The 27,280-nt window shown below is 45.2% G+C and overlaps 1 protein-coding gene across 1 annotated transcript in view; it reads left to right on the plus strand.

The window, feature by feature from the left end:
* The first annotated feature begins 7,572 nt into the window (after positions 1–7,572).
* The window catches only part of KIT (KIT proto-oncogene, receptor tyrosine kinase), an 87,218-nt gene continuing 67,510 nt past the window's right edge, over positions 7,573–27,280 (plus strand). The window contains exon 1 of the mRNA XM_049630475.1: positions 7,573–7,770. Coding sequence (XP_049486432.1) covers positions 7,704–7,770 — 67 coding nt within the window. The 5' untranslated portion in view covers positions 7,573–7,703. The remainder of the gene's footprint in view (positions 7,771–27,280) is intronic.

The following is a 27,280-nucleotide window of genomic DNA, read 5'->3' on the forward strand; positions in this document are numbered from 1 at the left end:
TATAATATATATTATATATTCTGTATATACATATATATATATATATATACTTGTATATATAGTACGTATAAGGTACTAGGTGCTATATAAATATATATACAGAAAACCTTGGATCGTGAGTAACTTGTTCTGTGAGCGTTCTGCAAGACCGGCAAACATTTCTAGTATTAATTTTAACTTGATAAACGAGTGATGTCTTGAAATACCAGTAGTATGAGATCCTGAACGTCACATGATCATAACTGAGCCTATGGTTCTTCTTCCTCTCCCTCTCCCTCCCTCCCTCTCTCTCTCTGTGGGATTGTGGGTGATCATCTCCTATGCACGGATGCTCGGTGTTCGGCAGAAATCAGTGATGTTTCAGAACATTGGAAGGTGACTGCGACTGGCACTAGAGTATTTTTTGTCACTTCAGAGCACCTGTGGACAGTCCTTTACTCTTCCATACAAGAGTAAGCTTAGGAATGTTCTACTTCCTTCTGGGTCATTGGATAGGTTCCTTGTTAAAGTTGCGTGAAAAGAAAAAGATTCCATTGAGCCAACAGATAGGAGTGATTCCGTTAGTGATAGTGGAAGTCGTCCTACCCAATAACCCTCCTCTCTCTTGTCTCCCTCACATCAGCCACCAAAGGTTTCAAAGGTAAGTGCAGGTTAATTTATTTTTCTTTATATTTAGTATTTTCTTGATTATTTTGTATTATATTATAATATTGTAATCATTTTTATATGAATATGTTTGGGTTGGGGAACGAATCATCTGAGTTACCATGATTTCTTATGGGGAAATTCGCTTTGATATACAAGTGCTTTGGATTACAAGCATGTTTCTGGAACGAATTATGCTCGCAAACCAAGGTTTCACTGTGTGTGTGTGTGTGTGTGTGTGTGTGTGTGTGTATACACGCATATATATATAAATATATATGTGTGTATACATATATATACATATGTGTGTGTGTTTGTGTACACACATATGTATAAATATATATATATACATATGATATGTATATGTGTGTATATATATATACATACACACACCTCCTTGGCTTTAAATTGTTTCCACTTCCCCTTTCTAATCATCCTCCCCTGCCAGCTGAATCTTCAATATCTTTCCCTTCTGGTGCTTTCATCTCAGCCTAGGAACAGCTCCAGGCCCCCAGTCTCCCCTCAGTCTCTCACCCCATCTCTCCTTTCTTATACCATTTCATTTCTATTTTTTTACGTTAACTTATTTTGAGAGAGAGCGTGCAGGCTTGCACTCACTCGTGGGGGTAAGAGAGGGAGAGAATCCCAAGCAGACTCCCTGCTGTCAGTGCAAAGCCGGATGGGGGCTCAAAGTCAGGAACCTTGAGATCATGACCTGAGCCAAAACCAGGAGTCCGATGCTTAACCAACTGAGATACCCAAGCACCCCACCATTACATCCGCCTCTTTATTTATATTTATTTATTTATTTATTTATTTATTTATTTATTTATTTTAATGTTTATTTATTTTTGAGAGGGAAAGACAGAGACTGTGAGCAGGGGAGGGGCAGAGAAAGAGGGAGACACAGGATCCCAGGCAGGCTCCAGGCCCTGAGCTGTCAGCACAGAGCCTGACACGGGGCTTGAACTCATGATCCTCAGGGTTGATGTGGGGCCGAGCTCACAAACCTGGAGATCGTGACCTGACCCAAAGTCGGATGCTCACCGCTGAGCCACCCAGGCGCCCCTGCACCTCTTTACTTTAAATGAATTGCTACATTCACTGCAGCCTGGATTCTGGCCCCACAAACTCCGTGTGTCTGTGAGTGCATGTGTGAGTGAGTGTGAGAGTATGTATTTAGTCACCAAAGACCTCTAGGTTAACCAGAAAAATGAGTTATCACAGTGATTAAGCACAGGGACCATGGACTCAGCCGACCACGGGTTCAAATCCTGGTGCAAGTTATCTAACTTCCTTGTGCCTTGGTTTCCTCAACTGTATAGTGGGAAGGTCTTGTCTGGAAGAGTTACCGGGAAGATTAAGTGATTTAGTGTATACAAAGAATTCAGAATTGGCTAGGCATTGTCAGTTCCTATTATGGTTACAAATGCCACTGGAGACTTTTCTGTCCTTATCTTATTTGACCTCCCAAAGGGACAGATTACCCCCAAATGCTCCTACTTTCCTGAAAATCTCCTTTTGCCACTGCCCTCTCTGTTCTGGCCTTTCCGACCCCTGCTTATCAGGTTCCTTTGTGGAATCCTCTTTTTCTGCCTGTCTCTTAAATGTGGGTGGTTCCCCAGGGGCTGACCTCAGCCCTCCGCTTTCCTGGTGGGGTGCACCGTCTAGGGGGGCCTCATCTAGTCCTTGGCTGCAGCCACCTCCCTACAGCCTGGTCCCGTCTGAGCTCCAGGCCTGCATCTCTAGCTTTCAGGAAGTCCGCAAGCACCTTGAACCCGACAGGCTCAACCACCAGACCTTCACCTGCCATTCAAACCTGCTTCCAGGAAGCACACTATAGTTGACAAGGGAAACTGCGCTCACTTTCCTCAGCACTCTGATGGGGTCTCTTACTTTCCTTCACCCTTGTCCGTGTCCCCTCTCACATTCTCCCTTCCACAAATTTGATTCAGCTCACTTTATCGCGACTCTTCAGAGTTCAGAGGATGAAGTTCACGTTTCTCGTTTCCCGGCATGGATGGGTCTTTATCTCTTAAACAAGCTGTGCTGGGCCACGTGACTTGGGGTTCTTCAGATTCCGGGTGCTCTTTCACGCCTCCGGCCCCTTTCACACTTGTGCTTTCTACTGTTGGAAACTTCTCCCCTCTCTGCTTTGTCTTCCTCTCCTTCTGATGCCTCAGAATCCAAGTGCTACCTGGGCGCCTGGGTGGCTCAGTTGGTTCAGCCACGGACTCTTGATTTCAGGTCATGATCTCATGCCTGATGGCTTCAAGCCCCACATCGGGCTCTGCATTGATGTGCGGAGCCTGCTTGGGATTCTCTGTCTTCCTCTGTCTCTGCCCCTCCCCCACTCATGTGCGCGTGCCCTCTCTCCGTCTCAAAAATGAATAAACATTTAAACATTAAAAAAAAAAAAGGATCTAAGAGCTACCTCTTTGGGGGAGCCTCACTCTACGACATGAGGTAGATGCTCATCTGTGTTCGAACATCACTCTGTGCATACCTCCCTTAGAGTACGAATAACGGTTAATCTTTGACCCCTTTACAGTGCGTGTCCCTCCTTTCTCTCCAAGTCCCATGAGGGCCACATCTGTGTCTTCTCTAACTTTGCATTCCTAGTGCCTCTGTAGCACATCTTGCACACTGAGGGTGTTCAATAAGTACTCAATGAAAGCTGAGCCAACAACATATATTATTTTCTTTAGGTTTCATAAACTACGGGGTGGTTACTGTTAGAATAGAGTTGACCAATGAGGATCATATGTTCATTTCTTCCACTTTATGGACAAAAGACTTTTAAATAGTTACTGGAAAAGCAAGGACTATTAAGTAGCAACCTCAAAAAGGATTATACCCCATGGGTAGCAATTCCACATCTAGGAGTCCCTCCGAAATAGTCAGAGGCAGAAAAGCTTTATTTACCAAGATGCTCATCGCCAAGTAATCTATTTGTGATAGAAACAAAAATGGAAAAAAGAGACATAATGAAACACCCAGAATTGTGGTAGATAACACAATTAAAATTATACTGCCATTATACACTGTTTCCAAAGAATTTTTAATCATTTGGGACAATGCTTACGGTATGATTAGTAAAAAAGACGGATAGAAAACTAACAAACATTGTAAAATCTTAAATTGCATAAAGGAAAAACATTTTATAAAGAACAGAGAAAAAAGACTTAAAGGAAACATACCAAAATGAACTCTTCAGTAATTATATATCGGGTGATTTTTGTTTTTTATGGTCTTTTGTATTTCCTAAATTTTCTTTTTAAAAAAAAATTTTTAACTAATTTTTTTAATGTTTATTTATTTTTGAGACAGAGAGAGACAGAGCATGAATGGCGGAGGGTCAGAGAGAGAGGGAGACACAGAATCTGAAGCAGGCTCCAGGCTGTGAGCTGTCAGCACAGAGCCTGACATGGGGCTCGAACTCATGGACCGTGAGATCATGACCTGAGCCGAAGTCTGACGCTTAACTGACTGAGCCACCCAGGCTCCCCTTAAAAAAAAATTTTTAATGTTTACTTATTTTTGAGAGACAGGGACAGAGCATGAGAAGGGGAGGGGCAGAGAGAGAGAGAAGGAGACACAGAATCCGCAGCAGGCTCCAGGCTCTGAGCCATCAGCTCAGAGCCCGACGCAGTTCTCGAACCCACAAACCATGAGATCATGACCTGAGCCGGATGCTCAACCGACTGAGCCACTCAGGCACCACTGGTATTTCCTAAATTTTCTAGGATAGACATCTTTACTTTTACAATCAGAAATATAAAAATTTTCAAGTTAGAGATTTTGACTGTGTGACTATAATAAACATCTTTTGTTCTATTTGTGCAGTGTTAGTACTTTTTCCCGTGAGAATAGCTCAGTTTTTCTTTGGGGACACATCCTTCTTCATTCTTAGACCTCATAATGTGGATGAAATCCACTTCCAACCCCTGGCTCCAGGGATGGGCATGCGATCCAGACCTGGCCAATCATCATATTCTATTGGTCAGGCCTCAGCAACTGGTTCCAGATCGGCATGTGACTTAAATCGGGGCAGACCTTTCATAGGAGGGTTTCATGGGGGCAGAGAAGCTCTGCTCACACTGGAAATAATAAGCTGTAGGCCTGAGTGCACAGAAAGTACTGCTGAAGGATGGATACGGAGGAAAATGCATGTGTATGCACACACACGCACATACTCCACACCACCTTCAAGTTGATGACTGAATTCTTGACTCTAGCAAAGTCTAAGATGCTATTGTCACTGGACTTTGCAGTTATAAGAACCATTAAGGTTTAGGTTTCTTTGTTTTTTGCTTAGGTCAGTTCGAGTTGGGTTTCTACAGGTTGCAATCCAGAGTCCTCACTAATACAGTTATGAAAACAATAAAATATGTAAAGTATAATTTATAAGAGGCTCCAGGGCTGTCACAAAAAAAGAGTACAGAATCGGTCCTATGTATCCTACCTGACAATGTAAAACGTTTCCATTGCTGTGTTTCTACTGGACATGATCTAAGAAATACAGTTTATTCCCATAGCACATCACTTAGAGCACCTTCTACGTGCCTCCTTTTAGTACATAGCTGCCATGAGGTATTACTAAAAATAGCTAGTAACCCTGGAGGCACAGGGACTGGAGGCTCTTTACTATGCCCGACATTAAGCCTTTAGTTGCTGGATCTGAGGAGATTTGGGGGTATCTCAAGAAAGGAACTGGAGTGAAGGGGCACTTAGGTGTTTAGGGGAGTGGCTTTTTTTCCAATCAGTACAGAAGGATTTCAATATTCTATCAACCAGCGTGGCCAACTTGACGTGTATTGGTTGAACACAAATCCTGTTAGTAAATATTAGAATATCTTTTTGGGTATCTGCTTACCCTCTCAGACTGTGAATCCGCCTAGGCAAGGACTTCGTCTTTATGATTTTTGTAGGTCTTGTGCCTACCAAGGTGCTCAGCAGATATTTATTTGTTGGATGGTAAACATGACTGACAGTCCAGCATTATGGAATTCTCTATTCTGCCTTTTTTTTTTTTTTTAAGAAGTTTCCTGCCTAGAATTAAATTGCAATATGGTCTCTTTTCACCCACTCTCCTGAAGACTTGTTATCCTCTCCAATATCAGTTGATTGAAGAAGAAAATTGTAAATTTTCTCCCAGGCATAATGTTGATATTTTAACTCACAGTGACTTTTTTTCTTACTACAAAATGGATTTTAGAAATAAATCAAGATCCCAGAAACTTATGATTGCTCTGAGTGGTAGCTTTTATCTCTGTCATCCTAAGAAAAAGACATGGTCAGTCTGATGGCCCAGAGCACAGAGACCTTTGAATTTCAGTTTTCCCACAGCTATATGACTTGACACATTTCCTAGGACATTTGGGTGGGGGTTCCCACTTGACCATAAGGATTGTGGCAGGGCCCATATCTGTCTATTAGCAATGGTACTCCCAGTCCCTAGAGTAGATACTTAAATGCTTGTTGAATGAATACATAAATTTAAGGAGAGGCAATCATACGTATTGATCTAAGTGACTGGCTTTAAAAATAATTTAAAAAACTAACTCAGGTCCTAATAGGTCAATGTTAAACAGGGGAGCTTTCAATGTTAAATAAAGCGGAGTGTCGGAGCTGATTAATAATAAATTTTGAATGCAATTTTAGAGAAGAGTCGAGGTGTATCTATATTATTCCACTGCTTTTTCTGATGGGCTCCTCCTATTTATTTTCCACTCTTAAGCTCTCTGGTAAAGTGTTTTAGTGGTTTATTAGAATGCATAGGGAAAGGTCATCATACCTGGAGTCAGTCTTAAAATGACTGGCTCTCCCCTCTATTTGCTGTGCTATCTTGGGCCACTTTTAAAACTCAATACACATTAGGCTCTACCTACCGCACAAAGCTGCTGTTGTGAGCATGAAATAATATTCAGAGTAAGGAATAACTATAAAACCCTATACAGATACTGTTGTTACCTTGGATAAAGCACTTCCCAGGGAGTGGAACCTGGTTTAAGAGAATAATTTTCCTATAATTTTGCTCCTGGTACAGGCTAGGGCAGCTAAGAGGACGGCCGAGACCCTACCGCCTCCCCCCCCCCCCCCCCCCGAACTGTTCCCTGATACAGGGGAAGAGAAACCTTACAGGGGGTGGGGGTGGGTACGTTCCCAGAGGGCTTAGCACAACGATTCTGGCGCAAATGGGTTTTTAAAAAACTCGAGCTCCCAGAGCAAACTTCACTAGGCTCTCTTCCCCACTCGAATGCCAAGCCCGGTTCTCCAGGAAAGTCTCAGCAGGAGCTTCTTTGGCGGAGACCACGCCGACCAATAGAAACCAATTGTGTTATTACGGTTAAGAGCAGGTGGAGAAACTGAGCATAAAGAATTACCTACAGTCCGGCTCAGCATTTTACCATGGTGCCAGGCGCCTCTCTTGGGCCACTCGATTAACAGAAATGGAGAATGTGGGGGCCTAATTCGTAATCCCCGCGCCCCAATTCCGGTGGGTTTCCGCACCACCTCCGCCACCAGCCGCGTCCCTTCTCTTCCCTCGGGAGCGTGCTCGAGGGCCTTGCGTTGGACCTTTATTGTCTGGGGAGCACCTGCCAGGTGGCGGGCTCGTGCCCTAATGTGCACTGGGTGCCGGGCTTCACAAAGCGCTCGGGCAGCACCTCCCTCGTCCGGGAACCGCCTCTGATCGCCAGACCACATCACAGGGGAGCAGGAGAGGTGGAGAGATGAAGGGGCTCCGGGGTCAGGAACTGGCGGCGAGGGCCAGCGTGCCCTCCTCCTCCCCGCCGGCTCAGCCCCCGGGGATTAGCACGTCGAAAGAGCAGAAGCCAGACGCCGCCAGGAGGGAGCGAGACCCAGGAGGGAGGGAAGGAGGGGAGGCAAGGAGGGGCGCGGAGAAGGGGCGTGGCCGGCGCGCAGGGGGAGGGCGCTGGGAGGAGGGGCCGCTGCTCCGCGCTCGCGGCTCTGGGGGCTCGGCTTTGCAGCGCTCCGTGCACTTGGGCGAGAGCAGGAACGTGGAACGGACCTCCGATCCCAGCGCAGCCACCGCGATGAGAGGCGCTCGCGGCGCCTGGGATTTTCTCTGCGTCCTGCTCCTCCTGCTCCGCGTCCAGACAGGTGGGAGAGCGCCGCGGACAGTGGGGCCGCGCCCCCCCCACCCCCCGCCCCGGAGCAGCCTGTGCCCCCCAGGGCTCGAACCCGCAGGGGTTCGTCGGCAGAGGTGGCTGACGGCCCTCCGGTGCCCTTGTTTTTCAGCCTCCGGGAAGATTCGAGGCGTCCCCGGGACTCTCCTGCGCCCTGCCTCGCTCACCTGTGCAAGGAGCCCCTGCCGCTGGTGGCGGGGGCGCTGAGCTGGGGGTCTTCCGGGAAGGAGGGCAGCTAGGGGGCTCAAGAGTGGGTGAGGTGCGGCCGCAGGCTGCGTTCGAGTTCGGGGTTGCTTTTGTGCCGGGGGTGCGCGGGGGCACAGGCGGGCGGGTCCCGGGTCCGCACCCAGCGCGTTATCTCCGCGGTGCGAGGCGCGGCCACTGCTTCCTTTTGTTAAAAGTTGCGCGTGTGTGACCGGTGCACTGGAGGAGCAGCCCGCAGGTTCTCTGCCGCGCCGAGGGCAAAGTTGGAGAGCCTTTTCTTTGCTCTGTGGCTGCCGCTTTCCAAACCGCGGGCGCTCTTTGTGCCCCAGAGCTGGGGACCGACCCGCTGCCGCCTCTGCTCGCTGTGTCCTCGGGCCCTCCCGTTAGGCATTTTGCCTGGGAAGCGCGCTGTGTGCGGCTCTGGAGCCGGACCCCGCGAACCTAGAGGTGGCGGCTACGGGGACAACTTGGGCTGGGCGTGTGGAAAGCAGCCGCTAGGTTGCAGACTTTTTGCTTTTGTAAATCCCATGCCAAAGGCTCGCCCCTTTCCGCCGCGGTGCCGTTTCTTTCCTGCCACGCGCCTCCGAGCGGCTGGTGGCCGCGTTTGCCGCCTGCACCGAGAGGAGGCAGGGACCTTGCGCTGGAACGCTCAGGTCTTCGACCTGGTCTCCTCCCGGGTCTGGCCAGAATGCCCAGACAGGCTGGCCGGCCTCTGCAAGCCTCTGGAATAGGTGTCTGCGACCCGTAATTGCGGGTCCCCGTTTTCTTTGGGAATTTTGAGATCTGCAACACCCCTTCCCACGTGATAGCTACACTACTTAAGGGCCGCCTGGGGCGGGGGTGGGAGATGGAGTGGAACTTTCTGCAAAATCTTACTTGGATCCTAAAGCTGTAGTGAAAATCCGGTTTTATCTGCGCGGGAACTTAGGTCTGAAGGTGGAGGAGGAGGATTTGCAGGCTCCTGAAAGCCCTCCGATTCCTGCCCCTTCTTCCCTTTTTTTTTTTTCTGGGTGTCGCTAGTGCGCGAGCGAGTGCTGATCGCCCAGGTAACCCCTGAAACCCTGCTCTCTCCCAGGTCATTTTTTAAAGACCTTCAAGGCTTACCTCGCTGATGCAGTGGGCAGAAAGTGAGTCTGAACTGGGATTCACGGGCTACAAAAGGAAGCATCGCTTTGTACTATTGTGGTACTATATTAACTACCGGTCAGTTTCCCATGAAGTCTCAAGGTGTAGCCTCTTCATTCACGGGCTTGAACGGCATTGTGAGGGCTTTCCTGTGGAGGAAGAGAAGCCTTGCATCTGGACCCGGGGGGCGGGGGAGGGGGGGTGGGCGGGAGAGAGATTATAAGTGAGTGCCCAGATTCCGTGGCGGATTTGACCGCTCTAAGCTCAAATGACACATTTGGTCCTTACGTCTTTGTGCCTTGGCATTTTTAATTTCAGTTATGCGTGCGGACCCGAATAGGGCACTAGAAAGACAAGGGCAGAATAGTTTCCCCGTTTTTAAAATTAAAAGAATCAGTTGCTTCCTTCCTCCTCCTAATTATCCGGCTTCCTCGAACAGATTTTTGGCAAAGGGAATTTAAAGGTCTGGCTCCTGGGGGGCAGTATGGTATAGTGACAAAGCCTAGTGCTGCCCTTCTGGTTCTCCTTTTCCAGCCATTTATTAGCTGTGTGCCCTTGGCAGGTCGTTTCAATTCTGGAGATCCCAATTTCCTCAAGAGGACAGTGAAGCATCTGCATCAGGAACGACCCTTTGGGTCCCACATTCTCCTCTTCCAGTGTTCTGAGTGTAGACTCCAATTTTTCTGAATTCTTTCCCCGATTCCTTTCTGTCTCCCTGAAATTCCTCTGCCTTTTTTGGTCACAGGGACCACGGGGGTAGTAGCCTACTGGTCCCCTGCCCCCGCTGAAGCAGGGAGGTGTGGTTTATCCTGAGTCTTCTTCAATCCACATGTGTGCCTGGTTTCCCTTTGAATTCAATCAAGGAGGAGCGGGCTCTGTAGGACCCCCCATCACTGCTCCCCTCAGTGTTTACAACACCTGTGCCCAGCAAGATAAGCCTGTAAGGAATAGTGAATCATACCTTCCCCTCGTGCCTGCAGGTGTGAGGCCTGAGTCAGAGCCAGAAGCTGGACACAGGACATTTTGGATGTGATCCTGTTGGGAATAACATGATGGTCTTGGAAAGGGATCCCAGAAAAGTCACATCCCCATTCTCGTCTTTCCCACTCATCCACACATTTTTTTCTTATGACTTGATAAATTATGTATGCTGTGTTATTACAACACATTTTTCTGACATGCCTTAACTTTCCCTTTATGTGTCTGTTGTACATAGTTGTTCTTTATTCAAAACTGGGCCAGGCCCATGCTGGGGCCTTTACATGGTGTTTCTAGTCCTCTCAACAAGCCCTAGAGGTAGTGCTGTTACAATTCCTACCATTTCATAGCCAGAGAAACTGGCTGAGGATGAGTCAGTTACCCAAATAGTCAGTGGTAAAGCCTGAGATTAGCCCCATATGCCCAACTGTATACCATTCACATGCCTTAACAGAATCAGTTGTGAGATTCATTGGAAACTATTTGATGAGCACATATTATATGCCAGGTATCGTTGGAGATTCTGGGAATACAGGATGGTCAAGGTCATTACCTTCCAAATGTTGGTAGAAAAAGACCTAGAATTGCCTTTCTTAGGATGTGTGGGTGAAAGTGTTCTCAATTTGAGGGAAGTATTCACCGGGAAGGGGAGTCATTAAATGTAGCTTGTGTGGGGGGTAGGCAGGCACTCAACCCTGGGCATGAGGGCTGTATGTGTTAGATGTGCCATTCCAGAAGCCCTCAGAAATGAAGATAAACTGTCTCTAAAACGATGGTGGAAAAGTCAGTTGAGATATTTTGCCATCCACCTTTCCAAAAAATAAAAATGGCCTTCGCATCATATACTTGGGGCATGCTCTGTGAAAGTGAAAACTCCCAGGAATGAGTTAACACCACTGGTCATTCACCCCGGATGGGCACCATGAGACAGAAGGGCAGTTTACCCCTTAGAGATTTACCACCCAGACGGATCGTCAGAAATGGGCCAAGTGTTTTTGTGGGCTCCCTTGTAGAGCATTTGCGTACAGGTGTTGTTTTGATGATGGGTTTTGCTGCTGTTGTTGACAGCTGCTAGAAGCTGCTCTTAGGATTTTGACTCATTTCCTCAAGTCTCCCCCAGCTGATTAAAGAAGGACACCAGGAAATGAGCTGCGGTGCCCTGAGCGGAATTCTTGGAGCTGGCCTTGCAGGATGGGAACCCCTGAAAGGCTGTGGTCAAGGCTACAGCAGCATGATCCAGAATGAATTTAGTTTAACAGTTGACAGACTGCGACGTGGGAAGTGCTTTATTTTGCCGCATTCCTGTGTGTTAGCTTTCAAAACAAGGGATTGAAAGACATTTGAAGGGACCTTAAAGACGCAAAATTTCATATGCAGTTTCTGTAGCCTGAATAGAGAGCTTCGGGGGCTGCAAATCCAGAGTGAGGAGGGCCTACTGGGGAGTTAGCAGAGGTACAAGTGTGAATCCAGGGCAAAGCCAGTGTAAATCTTTGTTGAAAGTGAAGGGACCGAGTAAGCCTGGCCTGTAGTACCTCTGGTTTTGGACATTTTGGACATGAAACAGCCCATCTTTTGACCTCAGATTCTGAATAAGTAGAGCTTACAAGCTGATAATCCATGAACCTGTTTGGTACCCCCCCACCCCCAAGTGATGCTTTATTAAGGAAACATCAAGGCAATACTTAAGAATCTGGAGAATTTATGTCAAGAACTTGATTTCTCTGTTCTCTTGAACTGAGGGACCGGTCCTCTTTAGGAGGCGCTAGGCAATACCACTCTCTACTGTCCTTAGACATTTAGGCATTTAGCCTTAGGCCCTGGTGAATGCAGATGGGACCATGCTGGTACCTAGCGGACAGAGCACAGGCCTGGGGAATGAAGACAGCCTTGTGTTAGTCTGCTGGCCCCATGGCTGACACATTTGGGACCTTGGAGCCAGTCGGCTGCCCTGCTGAACTTACTTTTTCATCCTCATTTCAGCTGTGTGACTTTGGCAAATTACTTAACCTCTCTGTGCCAGTATACGTGCTTCTACATAATAAATTTTTAGGATCGTGCTGACTGGCACGCTTTTAGTACAAACATAATACATGTCAGTCATAATTATTATCTGCAAAATAGGAATTATTGTTATTCCAGAAATGGAAATAATGCCTACTCTAATATGATTGTCCTAAAGATTAGGAAGAGATTCTTGTACAGATGCTTGGCACAGGGTCTGGGATGGGACGGCACCTAATAAACGAGTAACCTCTGTGACTATGTAGAATTTGCCGGTTTCTCTCTGTAATCTTTGCAAGTAGGTACCAGTAAGTACTAACGTGACAGCTTTTAATGTGAAGTAAACTTTAATTTTTGAGTTTTATATGGCTTTTGACCTAACAATTCGGAATCACTACTCAGGGACTGAACAGATCTTGGCCTTTTTTTTTTTTCTCCTTCCTCCCAGAAAGACAAACAACCCAGAGGATTTCTCCAATGAAAGCATTCACATCTGCTGATTTTTCCATTCACCTTATGCTTTAGCCTTAACATTTTGCTTACGACACACTGTTAGGTATCTCCAGTGCATATCTTTCTGACAGCTAGGTTTTTGACGCTTGCAAACTTGAAGCTAAATTGTTAGCCAGCACAGGTGGCATCAGAGTTAACAGCTCGGGGTTCGAAAGGGACAACCTGGGTTTTTATGCATTTGGCCCCTTGCTGGCCGTGTGATCTGGGAAGAGACTCTTCACTTCTCCATAAGCTTCAGTTCTTTTTTTTTTTTTTTTTTTTTAAATTTTTTTTTTTCAACATTTTTTATTTATTTTTGGGACAGAGAGAGACAGAGCATGAACGGGGGAGGGGCAGAGAGAGAGGGAGACACAGAGTCAGAAACAGGCTCCAGGCTCCGAGCCATCAGCCCAGAGCCTGACGCGGGGCTCGAACTCACGGACCGCGAGATCGTGACCTGGCTGAAGTCGGGCGCTTAACCGACTGCGCCACCCAGGCGCCCCAAGCTTCAGTTCTTTTTATGTGACTCAGAGATGATGGCATGGGCTCCCGAAGAGAGTGAGTGAGGTCACCCACATAACATGCCTAGTATGGTGTCCTTGATGGGGACAGCACAGGGACTTCACTATTAGGCTGATTTTATTGTTCCTCTTGCAGGTTTGTCTCTCAGGAAAAAAAAAATTGGATATAGTTTAAAACCAGATTATGTAGAGGAGTTTTTATGGTATAAAGATGAAATGTATACATTTAATGTCTAGTTTTTGTTTGTTTTTTTAAGTCCACCATTAGTAAGCAATGCCTACTTGCCTCCCTGGTTCTTTGTTTTGCCTTGTTCTTAGCCCGTTTCGGTGGATACAGATTAGATTTCTGGATGCAAGCTTAGGAGGGGAAAGCTCTGTAAAATGGCCATTTTCTCAAGGTGAGTAAGTAAGGGTAGCTCACATAGGGTCCATGAACCCTGTGTGATGCAGCATTGAAAGCACCTGAAGAGTGAGCGGCTTTTCTGTGACTGCCTTCCCTAAGAGTGAGGGACCCTGCTGAACTTGGCTGTTGCCCCAGGCCGGACACACAGTGGTGCTCCTGGGTTTAATATCTCCCTTTCTCTAGCACTTATAGGGTGCGTTGAACATAAGAAATGCTCAATAAACATGTCAGACTCCGTTTAACAAAGATCTATGATTCCCTAGGCCTTGGTCCTTGCAGGGACTGTAGGTGTGGGCTAGAGGTGGGGGAGGGATGGAGTAAGAGCACAGCGTCTGACCAGAATCGCATTTGGTGTCCAAAGAAGTGCAAAGTGCTCAGGCAGGATTTCAAAAGAGAGACGTTTATGTCTTGGTGGGCAGATGATAGCGATCAGCGATCTTTCAAAGTGTCCATGTGGGAGATAATATTTGAGATTCATTTCTGCGCGTTAGAGGGTAGAGTGTCTGTAGGTGAGGCTTCGATTGGGAAAATGGGGGATGTGGAAATAGGGGATAAGACATTAAGATCTCATTTGAGGATTGTCAGTCCTTGCACTTGGTGTGATGGTTGCCGGGGGGGAGGGGATAGGGAGGGGAAGAGGCTGGAAAGGTGGCCTCTTTGATTCGCCACAAGGAGCACTGTAGGAAGGGGATATTTAATGCTGCGTTTGGTCCAGATTCTGAAAAGAGCTTAGAGGTCAGGGCCAAGGTGGATCTGAGCCAGTAGTGGCTCTCTGGGCTTTGCTTACTAGGCCAGGACCGCTTGCTCCACCTTGCCGTCCAGTCCCCAACCTGCTCCGAAAACTTGGGCCACCCTGCCTGTAGGTAATGAAGACTGAAGGAGGTGTGTGTGTGTTTACCCTTTAGTAAAAGACACACATTAATATTTACTATCTGGATCATTTTTAGGTGTCCAGTTCAGCCGCGTTAAGTACATTCACATTGTTGTGGGACCCCATCCCCAGACCACGTTCCATCCTGCAAAACTGAAACTCTGCGCCCATGAAACACCAGCTCCCTGTTATCCCCTCCCCCAGCCCCTGGCAGCCATCATTCTATCTTCTGTATCTGTGAATTTGACTACGCTAGGGAATCATTCGGTATTTGTCTTTGTGACTGGCTGATTTCACTTAACATAATGTCGTCAAGGTTCATCCATGTTGTAACATATGTCAGAATTTCCTTCCTTCTTAAGGAGGGAAATGTATGTATATGTGTATGTATGTATGCATATGCATATGCACATGTATAAGTTTCTGCCATATTTTGTTTCTCCATTCATCCACCAATGGACACTGGGTTGCTTCTGCCTTCTGGCTGTTCTGAATAAGGCTGATATGAACACGGGTGTACAAATACCTCAAGGAGAGTTTCTCAGGGGCCTCTTCCAGGATGGTTCGTGTCATGGCTAAGCTTTGTGCTGATGGGGAGGGGAGCTGGATAGAGGGACAGTCAGACTCTTTAGATGGCCTCTGGGTGAAGGGGTGAGGGCCTGGGTGTTAGGGTGCGTGCTCTGGAAAGAAGGGAAAATACTTAACGAGACACGAAGAAGATAAAGGTAGCCGACTGAATTCACTTGGCAAATTTATAGGCATCTTGGGTGTGTCAGACGATGAGGTTGAGGCGAAGGGGAGCGGGAGTTATTATAGGCGTGGGTGACTGGGAGAACTGGTGGGACCATGGAATTGATGGAAATAAAGTCAGAGGAGGAGCATCCCGTTTGTGGGGAGGAATATGTTGGACACTGTTGTGTTTGTCTATTGACTATTTAAAGGCTGCATGAACTTGAAACTCCATTTCCCAGACATGATGGTAGATACAAATGAGATTCTTCTTGGGCGGTCAGGTCCATGTGAGAGCAAAACTAAACCCCAAAAATCAACAGAACTTAGCTGTGTAATATCAATGGTGGGATATGGGGATTATGAAGAATTGTGCGTTGTGTATCAGCCATATGATGAAAAGTAAATTTTCGTGAAAAGAAATACATAGCAGGAGGATAAGTCTGTCTTCATTCTTTGGGTTACACCTTTATCAAAAAGTTTATTTTTGAGAGAGAAACAATTGCACAAGCGACAGATAGGGGGAGAGAGAGAGAATCCCAAGCAGGCTTTCCACCTTCAGCATGGAGCCAGATACGGGGCTAGAACCCACGAACCATGAGGTCATGACGTAAACCGAAATCAAGTGTAAGATGCTTAACCGACTGAGCCACCCAGGTGCCCCGGCATTAAGCCATTTTTAAAGGATGTTTATTGGTTTTCTCAGAGAACAGAATGGACATTTTGGGCTTAGAAGAGGACACAGAGTTGATTAAAGCTTTGGGAAATTGGCCCTTTGCAGGCAACTTAAAGAAATTGGATTTATTAGGCCAGAGAAGATAAGGTGAAGAAGTTTTAGTGAATGACAGTCTTCAAATATTTGTAATATGTGAGTGAAGAATAGCACAATGAAAATAGTTTAAATTGCCCCAGAAGGAAATTGAGCTTTTTTTTTTTTTTTTTTTTTTTTTTTTTTTTTTAGGGAAAATTCTTTGATTGAGGTTTGGAAAATACTTTATTGCATTACCAGAGCTAGTCATAGGGTCTTGGCTGCAAATATGAGGAAAGCCAAATAATTGTCATTTTGAAATGGTCAGGCCCTGCTTACCTCAGCTGGTTTGAGGACCCCTTTCTGGGCCTGCCTGGAATCTTTTCTGAATAAAATAGCCGTTTTTCCTTCTTCACTGCTTTGGCTTTGTGTTGAGTCTTCCCTAAATTCTGGTTCGACTCGAACATGATCCACCACTCTTCACCAGTTTTGGCTATGCCGAAAATAGCCAATAAAGAGCTCGCAGCTTCAAAGCGGGTTGTTGATCTGTTGGGGGTTGGGGGTATCTAGCCACAGATGGATCGTGCGGCGAGGTAACTTTAGCCGAGCGCCAAAGTAAGAGGAACGAAAGGAAGTTCGAGGTCTAGAGAAACTGGAATCGATCATAATTAACCCTCACCTAAGAAAATTGCTATTTGATCTCCCAACTGACGGATACTTTCGAGAGAAAGCCAGTGGTGCTGCGTGTAGGCGGAGAGATCTGTAAGGACGAGGGGAGTCCTTCTCCCTTGATTACTCGGGGGTGGATTGTTGGCTCTGTGGTTTACCCACCAGCCGGACTTCCCTTCCCATCTGTCCTTTCCCTTTGGTCATTTCATGGTCATGGCTCGATGTACGTATCAGGTCAGCCCGCCGTCCGGTAGGGGAAGGCGGTAGAAATGAAATTGCAGTTCAGCAGCTTCCCGTTGATCACACCATTTCACTTGTCATGCCGAAATATGTGATGATGTCTGAGATGTGATCCCTGTGTTTAAGGAGCCTAGGAGCTGTGGGAAGATAAGGGCTGGGGTGGATGCTAATGTAATACGATTTGTAATAAGATTTAAAGAACAGCCCTGGTCCGGAAGCCAGGATGCATATTCATTACCACTGGATTAGAGGAAGAGGCATCACTTCTGGGGGAGAGTGGCTGATTCAGAGGAAGATCTGGGGCCTGAGTTTAAATCTTGGTTAAGGAAGTGGTTAAAGTATGAATCCAAAAGGAAAGGGTTATAGTTAGCCAGAAGACTCCCATGGAAAGAATCCGCTGGAAGGTGAGATAGGGTAATTTCTTAGGATTTTTATTCTTCAGCAATTGCCGTATTTCCTATAATGCCATATGCGATGAGATTTTTGTTAAGTGTAATCTGGTCAAGCAGTTACTTATTCAGAGACATTAACTTTCCAAAATGGAAAAGTACAGACCTCACTTCTGCATGTATTACACATACTATATGTACAATGCAAATCCAGAGGAGGTCCACGGATATGTACTTTGAGTTGCTTTCAAGTCCGGGGCTGATTACCCTCCCTCCCCTGCCTGCCTCATCACCGCCAGCGAGATTACAGATTTTGTAGGCTCAAATTCCAATAGTGGCCATAGATGATTTTTGGTTCTTTGCTTATTAGCAGATTTTAAATGTCGAGTAAGATGATAATCCAGGCTTGTAGCCGTCTGCATAAATTCATTTGTTTAAAAAAAAAAAAACAAAAACAAATCCAAAACAATAACAAGCAAAACCCCCAAGCCTTGATAAGGGTCCTGGATGGTTTAGGACATGTTGAGATTCTGCCCTGGGTTCTACAGCCCTGCTTTATAGGGTAATTAGAAGGTAATTAGGGACACTGGTTACTGCCCTTCCCAAAGCAATGAGCAGTTGGGGTGGGGGGAAGGTGGCTGTTTGTGGGAGGAAAAGTCAATCACTTAAGGAAAAGGTATATATGGGGCGCCTGGGTGGCTCAGTCGGTTGAGTGTCCGACTTCGGCTCAGGTCATGATCTCACAGTCTGTGAGTTCGAGCCCCGCGTCGGGCTCTGTGCTGACAGCTCAGAGCCTGGAGCCTGCTTCGGATTCTGTGTCTCCCTCTCTCTCTCCCCCTCCCCCTCCCCCTCCCCTGCTCATGCTCCATCTCTCTGTCTCAAAAATAAATAAAAACATTAAAAAAAAATTTTTTTAAAGGAAAAGGTATATACAATGGCACCTGCCAGGGAATGTCTTGTTCCTAACCAAGTGGAAAAAAAATAATAGGAAAAACTAAAAGAGAAACCCTTACTCCTTTTCTTGTTATCTTAAAGTTCTTGAGTGAGGCAAAACACCTAGCTTCCTTTGGGTTTACCCCAGGTGACTCAGGTTATTTCAAAGGGTGTTAAAAAATTCTTCAAAAACAATCCCAGGCTGTCAGTAATTTAAATAGAATGACCTATGCAGGTTGGTCAGTAAGCAGAATTGCTTAGCAAGACTCAGAATAAAAGAGGGATTATCACAAAGAACTTTGGAAATTATTTGGTATTGTCTTTTTATTGGAAGGAAGTATTTATGGAAAGGAATCTAATATAGATTTGGCTTCTGGGGAAAACACTGGCGATTTTGGAAGTGCGAAGGGGAGTGGAGGGGAGGGGCATTGGCTCTCTGTTACTCTACTTGGCTAGTGCATGTTTAAAAGAAAACAAGACCGTGTTTAAAAAAATTGAGAATTATTCTACTTGGAAAGACTGTGGGTACTTTTAAAGTGACTCGGGGGGCGCCTGGGTGGCGCAGTCGGTTAAGCGTCCGACTTCAGCCAGGTCACGATCTCGCGGTCCGTGAGTTCGAGCCCCGCGTCAGGCTCTGGGCTGATGGCTCGGAGCCTGGAGCCTGTTTCCGATTCTGTGTCTCCCTCTCTCTCTGCCCCTCCCCCGTTCATGCTCTGTCTCTCTCTGTCCCAAAAATAAAAAAATAAAAAAACGTTGAAAAAAAAAATTAAAAAAAAAAAATAAAGTGACTCGGGATTTTAGTTTGTAAAATATTTTAAATGCATTTCCATTCTGACTTTCCCAGATTTCTTTTTTAATGGGTGATGTTGAGTCAGTATACCTTGGGAAGATCTTCATTTTAATAAAGGGCCTGGTAAGACCACACGGACTGGCCTTTAGGCTTCTTGTCATTGTTGAATTAAACCGGATTCTTTTTTTTTTTTAATTTTTTTTTTAACGTTTGTTTATTTTTGAGACAGAGAGAGACACAGCATGAACGGGGGAGGGGCAGAGAGAGAGGGAGACGCAGAATCTGAAGCAGGCTCCAGGCTCTGAGCCATCAGCCCAGAGCCCGACGTGGGGCTCGAACTCGCGGACCGCGAGATCGTGACCTGAGCTGAAGTCAGACGCTTAACTGACTGAGCCACCCAGGCGCCCCTAAACCCGGATTCTTAATCCAAAAATATGTCGCTGGAACAGCCACTTGAAAATGGTTGATTGGGAGGTCGAGATGTTTTTTCTACTTAATGATAATATTGTCAGGATATTTACTGCAGGGAAATAGTAGACACATTCCCAGTTCAACCAAAATGCATCACTTTCATAAAAAAAAAAAAAAAAAAAAGACCCCCCCCCCTTCTGCTTTTTGAAATAAACTAGCATATGTAGAAGGGTTTATGAATTTTTTAGTAGATCTGAATGTGTAGCCTAATTTACATTTCTGCATTTTCAAGGGATATTATTTAAAATGATCACCTTAGTTTCAGAATGACTGCCTCCTGAAGAGAGGAGGGTATAACCAACCGTGAACACACAGAGCAAAAATCCTTGTCGTGTTGGGGCTCCTGTTCCAGAGAATTCTTTTTGGTCTCCTGAGCCCAGGCCCACAAAGAACCCAGAAAGAAAAGTCTAGGGGTCTCTCATAGAAAGCTTAATTTAGATTTATTTAGATTTATTTAGATTTATTAATTTAGATTTCTTTCGGTTCCGCATTTTGGTCAATGAAGGAAGGAAGCAGAGACAGGTAAGGTTTCTCAGAGGGTCTGGAGGACTAAGTTCATGGGGAAGGAGGGACTGACTCAGGGAGAGCTTTTTATGGTATTAGTCCCTTGAGTCCCATCTGCCACAGGTCCTGCCTTCCGAAGGGCTGAGCTCTCACTTCTGTCCTAGCTTTTCTTAGCTGGAACAGAACAGTCTCCATAACTTCAGAGCCACTTGAGCAGTTCCTGGAAGGACTCACCGAAGGGGGCTGAACAAAGCATGTGAACACAGACAGGTGTCTTCACTTTCAGGACATCGTGGAGCCTTTCCTGTGCCAAAGTGCGTTGTCAGTCTGCAGGCTTGGAACCGTTTTTCTCAGAATGTACCAGAATGCTTTTTCACAGCTGAGAGAGATGCTTCAGGGGTCCAGGCTGAGTGCTCCTCAGTGTGTCTCCGGGGATTAGAGGCTCTTCACCTCCTTTTAAAAAAAATTTTTTTTAACGTTTATTTATTTTTGAGACAGAGAGAGACAGAGCATGAACGGGGGAGGGTCAGAGAGAGGGAGACACAGAATCTGAAACAGGCTCCGGGCTCTGAGCTGTCAGCACAGAGCCCGAAGCGGGGCTCGAACTCACGGACCGCAAGATCATGACCTGAGCCGAAGTCGGCCGCTTAACCGACTGAGCCGCCCAGGCGCCCCTCACCTCCTTTTTAAATTCTTTCATCGTTTTCTTGTTCAAATCTGGCTGCCTTTGGGTTTAATAATAAGTACGATCCACGGATGGCACTTTGGGTCTGACTCAGTGCCTTTCAGCCACTGACAGGTGTTCTGTGAGTCATGTCCCACTCTCCTGTTCCTGTAGGTGGCCTGGGTGAGGGGACAGCACGCTGGCTTCATCTGATTTTTTTGCATCTTAGCCTGAGAGTGGCCTTTCAGAGATCCACGGTATGATAAGCTCTCCGGTTTCAAATCAAGCACTGTCCCGGTGAGGTTTGACCCTGGTGAATTACTGAGGACCGTAAAGTTCTTCTGTCCATTCTTGGGCATCTGGTAGGACTCTTGTTGCCTTTGGCATTGTTAGTGTTGATCCTCAGGAAGGACTCCAGGATACAGTCTGCCTAGCGATGGAAAGTGGTACTCCCTTGAGTTATAAGGGCAAGAAGGCATCCCTACTGACTACAGCTTCGGTAGAAGCCCATAAGGATTCCTCAGGTGCTTGGTAGGATGTCACCTAACAATTTTGATGAAACACCCCTGCTTCAGGAATACAAGCGTGGGTACTTAAGTAATTAGGAGATCAGTTGCCGTAATATGCTTGCTCTAGGGTGACAAGACTAGTGTTTGCGAGCCAGAGAATTCTTCTTACCCAGTGTAGTTATCATTGGTTAGTACTGACTGTTCTGGGTGAGAATTTCAGGGCCTAGTTTATTTATTTATTATTTTTTTAATGTTTATTTATTTTTGAGACAGATATTATTATTTTTTAGCGTTTATTTATTTTTGAGACAGAGAGAGAGCATGAACAGGGGAGGGGGCAGAGAGAGAGGGAGACACAGAATCTGAAACAGGCTCCAGGCTCTGAGCTGTCAGCGCAGAGCCCGACGTGGGGCTCGAACTCACAGACCATGAGATCATGACCTGAGCCGAAGTCGGACACTTAACCAACCAAGCCACCCAGGCACTCCTTCAGGGCCTAGTTTAAATAGACCCTGTTTAAGTTTGCGATCAGTTAACTAGAGAAGGGTTTAAAAAAAAAAAAAAAAAAAGCAGGGGGCCTATGACTTAGATGAATTCCTTGGATTGTTTGAAAACCCAGTGGTAGCCATTTTAAGATGGAACAATCCAACCTCACATTAACTTTAAAATAAGTATATATATGGGGCACCTGGGTGGCTCAGTCGGTTGGGCAGCCACCTTGGGCTCAGGGCATGATCTTGTGGTTAGTGAGTTCGAGCCCCACATCAGGCTCTGTGCTGACAGCTCAGAGCCTGGAGCCTGCTTCGGATTCTGTGTCTCGCTCTCTCTCTCTCTGCTCCTCCCCTGCTTGCACTCTGTCTCTCTCTCTCTCTCTAAAAAATAAATACACATTAAAAAAAATAAAAAATATATATATAAATAAATTATGGGGACATATGAGACATAGCTAATAGTGTAATGAACTTTCATATGCCTATCATCCAGCTTCAACAGCTGGATCAACAACTAGTCTTTTTGCTTTATCTCTGTCCATCTCATCCTGCCGTTATTTTGAAGCATATCTCAGGCCTTACGGAATTTCGCCTACAAATGTTTTCAGCATGTAGTTCTAAGGTACAAAGATTCCCTTCCCCTAAACGTAATGGTAATGCCAGTGTCACAGCCTTCCAAGTCAGTATAATTCCACGATGTTGTTGATGATCCAGCATTCACATTTCCCCTACTGAAATATAATACATATAAAGATCTATGCAAATAACGTCAACATTTGATAGAATCCAAACAAGATTCACATATTGCAGTTGGTTGATGTGGCCTTTCAGTCATTTCTTATTTATTATAGATCCTAGTCCCCCATTTTTGTTGAAGAAACGGAGTGCTTGCCCTATGCGATTTTTCACAGTCTCTCATGTGGTCAACATGCTGTCTGTTCCCTGTATTTCCTGTAAATTTATGATTTAGAGGTTTGATCATATTCATATCGAACCCACAAATCGTGAGATCATGATCTGAGCCGAAGTTGGATGCTTAACCAACTGAACCACCCAGGCACCCCTGTACTGATACCTTTCATATAATACCCTTGTTTTGCTCTTTCGGGTATGGGGTGGGGTGGAGGTTATTCTCTCTTGGTTTCCTGCTGTGAGTAACATTTAAATTATCTAGAAGCCTGTTCTTTCCTCTCCCTTTTCTCCCCCTAGCTTGGCATCTGAAGTAATATTCTTTCACCCCGGTTACTATCTGTACAATCAGCAAGCATATGCTACTTTTCAGATAGTCCTCCCTCCCCTAATTTTGCTGACAGCTGTACTGCAATTGCTTTATCATAATACATGGCAATCCTACCTTCTATTTCCTTTGTTACCACTCTTTGTTCTACTGGTAAATGTATGTTTGATCCTGGCCACTGGTCCTTATGTCCTGTCTTCCCTGGCACTTTGGTTTTCTGAAGCTCATCTTTCACTAGATGCCTCAGGAAGCACTCCTGGGAAGTATTTCCTGAATTCTATGTTCATAACAGCTTGTCTGTCGCTTTTATACTTCAGAGTCAGGTTGGCTGATATAAAATCCTTGGCTCATCTTTCTTTGCTCAAGTATCTTTAATATTTTACGGTAGCGTCTTTTGCCATAAAGTGTTGTCAAAGTCTGCTGACAATCTGATTTTCTTTCGCTCGTGTTTCACTTGGTATGTTTGCCGAGATATCCAAAGGAGTGTATTTTACTTTTGTTCTTTGAAGCCCAGAAGTATTTTACAGTGTTGGGTGCTTTGCATTGATTTTTCTAGGGACACGGTGCACCACTTAAATACGTACTTACCCAAGGAAGTTTTCTTGGGGCAAAGCTTTTGCTATTTATTCTACACTTTTCCGTTGGCTTTAGGAACCCCCATTATGTGTATGTTAGATCTTCTTTGCCTGTCTTCTATGTTAATCACTTTCTCCTAAATCCTTTTAGTGTCTTCATGATTCATGTAAATGTAAGAATTTCGTTCCTCTCCATATTCTGGTTAAGGCAGTATTCATTTTATTTGTTCTTGTGCTTTTTTTTTCTTTTAAATTTACCCTTCATTTCTGATTTTTTTTTCTTTTACTTCTAATTCTTTTCTTAGTTCTTTACCTCCAGTTTCAAATCTTCCATTTTCTCCAATCAAGTAACTTTGGGGTTTTAAAAATCCTGGTTTGTATGGTTCTTTATAGCTTCTTTGATTTCATGTATTTCAGCTTAGTTTGAAACTACTGGGTTATAGTTTTCATCTGTTCTCTTTCCTTCTGGCATGATTTTTATTGCCTATACTAGGGATGTCATTCTGTGCCTTGTTGTGTCTTTAACTATTTGGAATTCCACTGTGGTTCTTTTCTGTTGTTCACCATGAGTTTTCCTGTATTTCCTGTAGCATTTCTGGCTTCACAATTCTAGAGTACCACTTACGCTGTTTTCAAAGAGTGGTCTACTTTTCTAAAGTCTAAGGTCTTACAATTTTGGTCCCCATTCCCACCTGCCCACCCCAACCTTTGCCCCTGTTTTGCTCATCTTAGATTCATCCCCAGCAGTTTCTCGTCTCTATGAAGCTTTCTCCTTTCTTGTTAATTCATAAGAATCAGATGTCCCCCACCCCAGAACATTCCAGGACATCAGACACTACGTGGGTCACAATTCCCTCTGCACTTACTAGTGAAATTGGAACTCGCAAAGCCCTTTGCCAGTTTGTGTGGGTGTTCTCAGAATGGCTCTCTGAACATTCTAGTGAGCATCTAATGGCAATTTTTGAAGCTGTTGGTTGGTTGTCCTCACCTTCACATACACAGGGAATACCTTGTCTCCTGGTTTTGTTGTCGACGCTGTCCCTAGGTTTCTGGTTCTGCTCTGTTTGTCTGTTTTTATGGTTAGTATGGGTGTGGGTGGGGGAGATTCAGTAATTATGCTGCTGTCACTGCAGCACCTTTGCCAGAATCTCCGTAGACTTTTTTTTTTTTAAGTTTATTTATTTTTAGAGAGAGAGGGATAGTACAAGCAGGGGAGGAGCAGAAAGAGAGAGGGTGAGAGAGAGAATTCCAAGCAGGCTCTGTGCTGTCAGCAAGGAGCCTGATGCAGGGCTCGAACTCACAGACCGTGAAATTGTGACCTGAGCTGAAACCCAGAGTCAGATGCTTAACTGATTGAGCCCCCCAGGCGCCCCTCTCCGTAGACTTTTTTTTTTTAACATTTATTTATTTTTGAGACAGAGAGAGACAGAGTATGAACGGGGGAGGGTCAGAGAGAGAGGGAGACACAGAATCTGAAACAGGCTCCAGGCTCTGAGTGGTCAGCACAGAGTCCGATGCGGGGCTCGAACTCACGGACCGTGAGATCATGACCTGAGCCAAAGTTGGACGCTTAACCGACTGAGCCACCCAGGCGCCCCATCCGTAGACTTTTTAACATGAGATTTGGTAACCTTTCCGTCTACCAAACTGGGACCAAAGTAGCAAAGCCTTGAAACATTACATCATCGGTAGTTGACTTTATAAATCATTTTCTTCCAAGATAAGTTACCAAAAATGTGTTGCAGAGAGAAAAGTTAGTGGTTGTAACTATCCGAAAGACTGGAACTGAACGTTTTATGGTCTACCTAGCATTTGCTTTCTAAGCTTATTGTTTATGACAAAATGTAATGGTTGAAGTTATCAGACTACCAGGAAGCTCGTATCTGAGCTATTGTTTCTGAGGAAAATGTATAAAAAGTGACAGATTCTGCCATTGTTTGCTGTAATATCCCTTGAGTTCTAAAGGAGATCATGCTATTTTATGGTTTTAAGAGCATTAGACCACATTTAAACTTTTAATATCGGCTAATAAAGATAAAATCATTAGTTAATTAGGTGCATTTTTCACTGTCGGCTTTTTTCCCCCCATGAAAAATTTGCATATCTCTAATTACAGTCATTTGGAAAAAATGCTACCAGGACTTGACATAATATTAATTCAGATTTCCAGAAATACTAAATATCCTTCCTCCAATGTGAGTTTCCTTCAATTGGCTATTGATTTAAATGATATGCTAAAAGGTGATGATTTCAGAATTGGCCTCTCCCTCCACCCACCTTTTTAAAGGAGTCATTATTCTAAAGTCATATAAGGAAGAAGTAAAACTTTCTCAGTGGGCGTATTGGAAACTTAAAAAAAAAAAATTCTGGAAAACAGGGGTGCCTGGGTTGGCTCAGTTGGTTAAGCGTCCAGCTCTTGGTTTCAGCTCAGGTCATGATCTCATGGTTTTTGAGTTTGAGCCCCACATCAGGCTCCATGCTGACAGTGTGGAGCTTGCTTGGGATTCCCTCTCCCTCTCTCTCTGCCCTTCCCCTGCTCACTCTGTCTGTCTCTCTCAAGATAAATAAACCTAAAACATTTTTTTTTTAATTCTGGAAAACAAAGTAAAGTCGTTTTCAGACATTTCCTCTAATTTTCTACAAAAAAGATTGAGAGGAAATCATTTTGAAAACAGAGCTGGTCAGTATGAATTTTTTGCAAAAGGATCGCAGGCCTAATGTATTGTTCTAAGTGAATGTCACCCAAGAAAAATTAAGGGAAAAGTGAACATTCATTAAGCAAATTGACCAGCAAGTGTTCTGATGAATGTCGCAACAAATTTGAATACACTAATTTTGTCCATTACTGTGCTTTTAGACCAATGTGATTGTTTTGGTCTAATTATTTTTTATTTTGTTTATTCAAATGTAGAATGGCTGCAGAATTTTGCAGCGGTTTTCCGATTAGCAGTTTAGCAAATTGGTGGATGGTGTGTGAGCTCCTCACCAAGCGATGTCTGTTCGGCGATAGGGCTGAGTGCAAGAACACTGATCGTCTTGGGGGAAGCCTGCACTGCTGTTTGCTCTGCTTTCCACCCTCCTGCAAATGGGAGCTCAGAGGCCTGCACTGGATTAGCCTGGGCTGTGGGCTTGGGCTCTGGGCCCTCAGATGGAGTGCACCAGATTGAGGTCTGATGTGCTGCAGAAGTTGTATTTGCCACCCAGTGTCACTATTCTGGAGTCCCGTAGCTGTGACTGGTGAATTCTGCAACATTTCCCACTTCTAAAGCTTGGGGATTCGAGAAATCTGTGCCCGAGCGGCTGCCAAAGCTTGTCAGGGGGACCCAGCGCGAGGCCGATTTCTAGGTGTAAAAGCCAGGCAGATTTGCTCACTCAAGAAAATCTGTTTTTGTAGGTTTGCTTTGACTTCCAAGATGCAAATACTGGTAAAATTTCTTTTCTTTTCTTTCTTTGTTTTTTTTTTTTCTTTTCTTTTCTTTCTTTCTTTCTTTCTTTCTTTCTTTCTTTCTTTTTTTTTTTCCTCTGCTGCATGAGTGCTATAAGTTTCTTCTGGTAGCTGACCATCTTGTGGGGTTGGGGAGTAACTGCTTCTGTAAGTGTGGTCCCGGACCACAGCAGGGGCATCACATGGGACTTCTCAGAAAGGCAGACTCCCCGCCCTGCCCCAGACCTGCTGAAAGGGGAAACTCAGAGCAGGGCCCCGCGGCCCATTTTCACAGCTTTCTAGGTGACGCTGGTAGAACTGAGGTTTGCACACCAGTGGTCTAGTTCTCGGGCTTTGTCACAGCGTCAAGCAGTGATAATTGAAAAGTTAAAGCTCGTGTGGCCCCTTGAATGTCAGACCAGGGTGCAATTCTCCCTTCTCTTTCTGTGGCGCTTAAAAAGACAGATATGAATTTCGGTTAGTCCAGACAGGAAAACAGACAATTGCAGTGCCGTG

The sequence above is a fragment of the Panthera uncia genome, chromosome B1 (assembly GCF_023721935.1).
Source record: "Panthera uncia isolate 11264 chromosome B1, Puncia_PCG_1.0, whole genome shotgun sequence".
NCBI classification, from domain to species: Eukaryota; Metazoa; Chordata; class Mammalia; order Carnivora; family Felidae; genus Panthera; species Panthera uncia.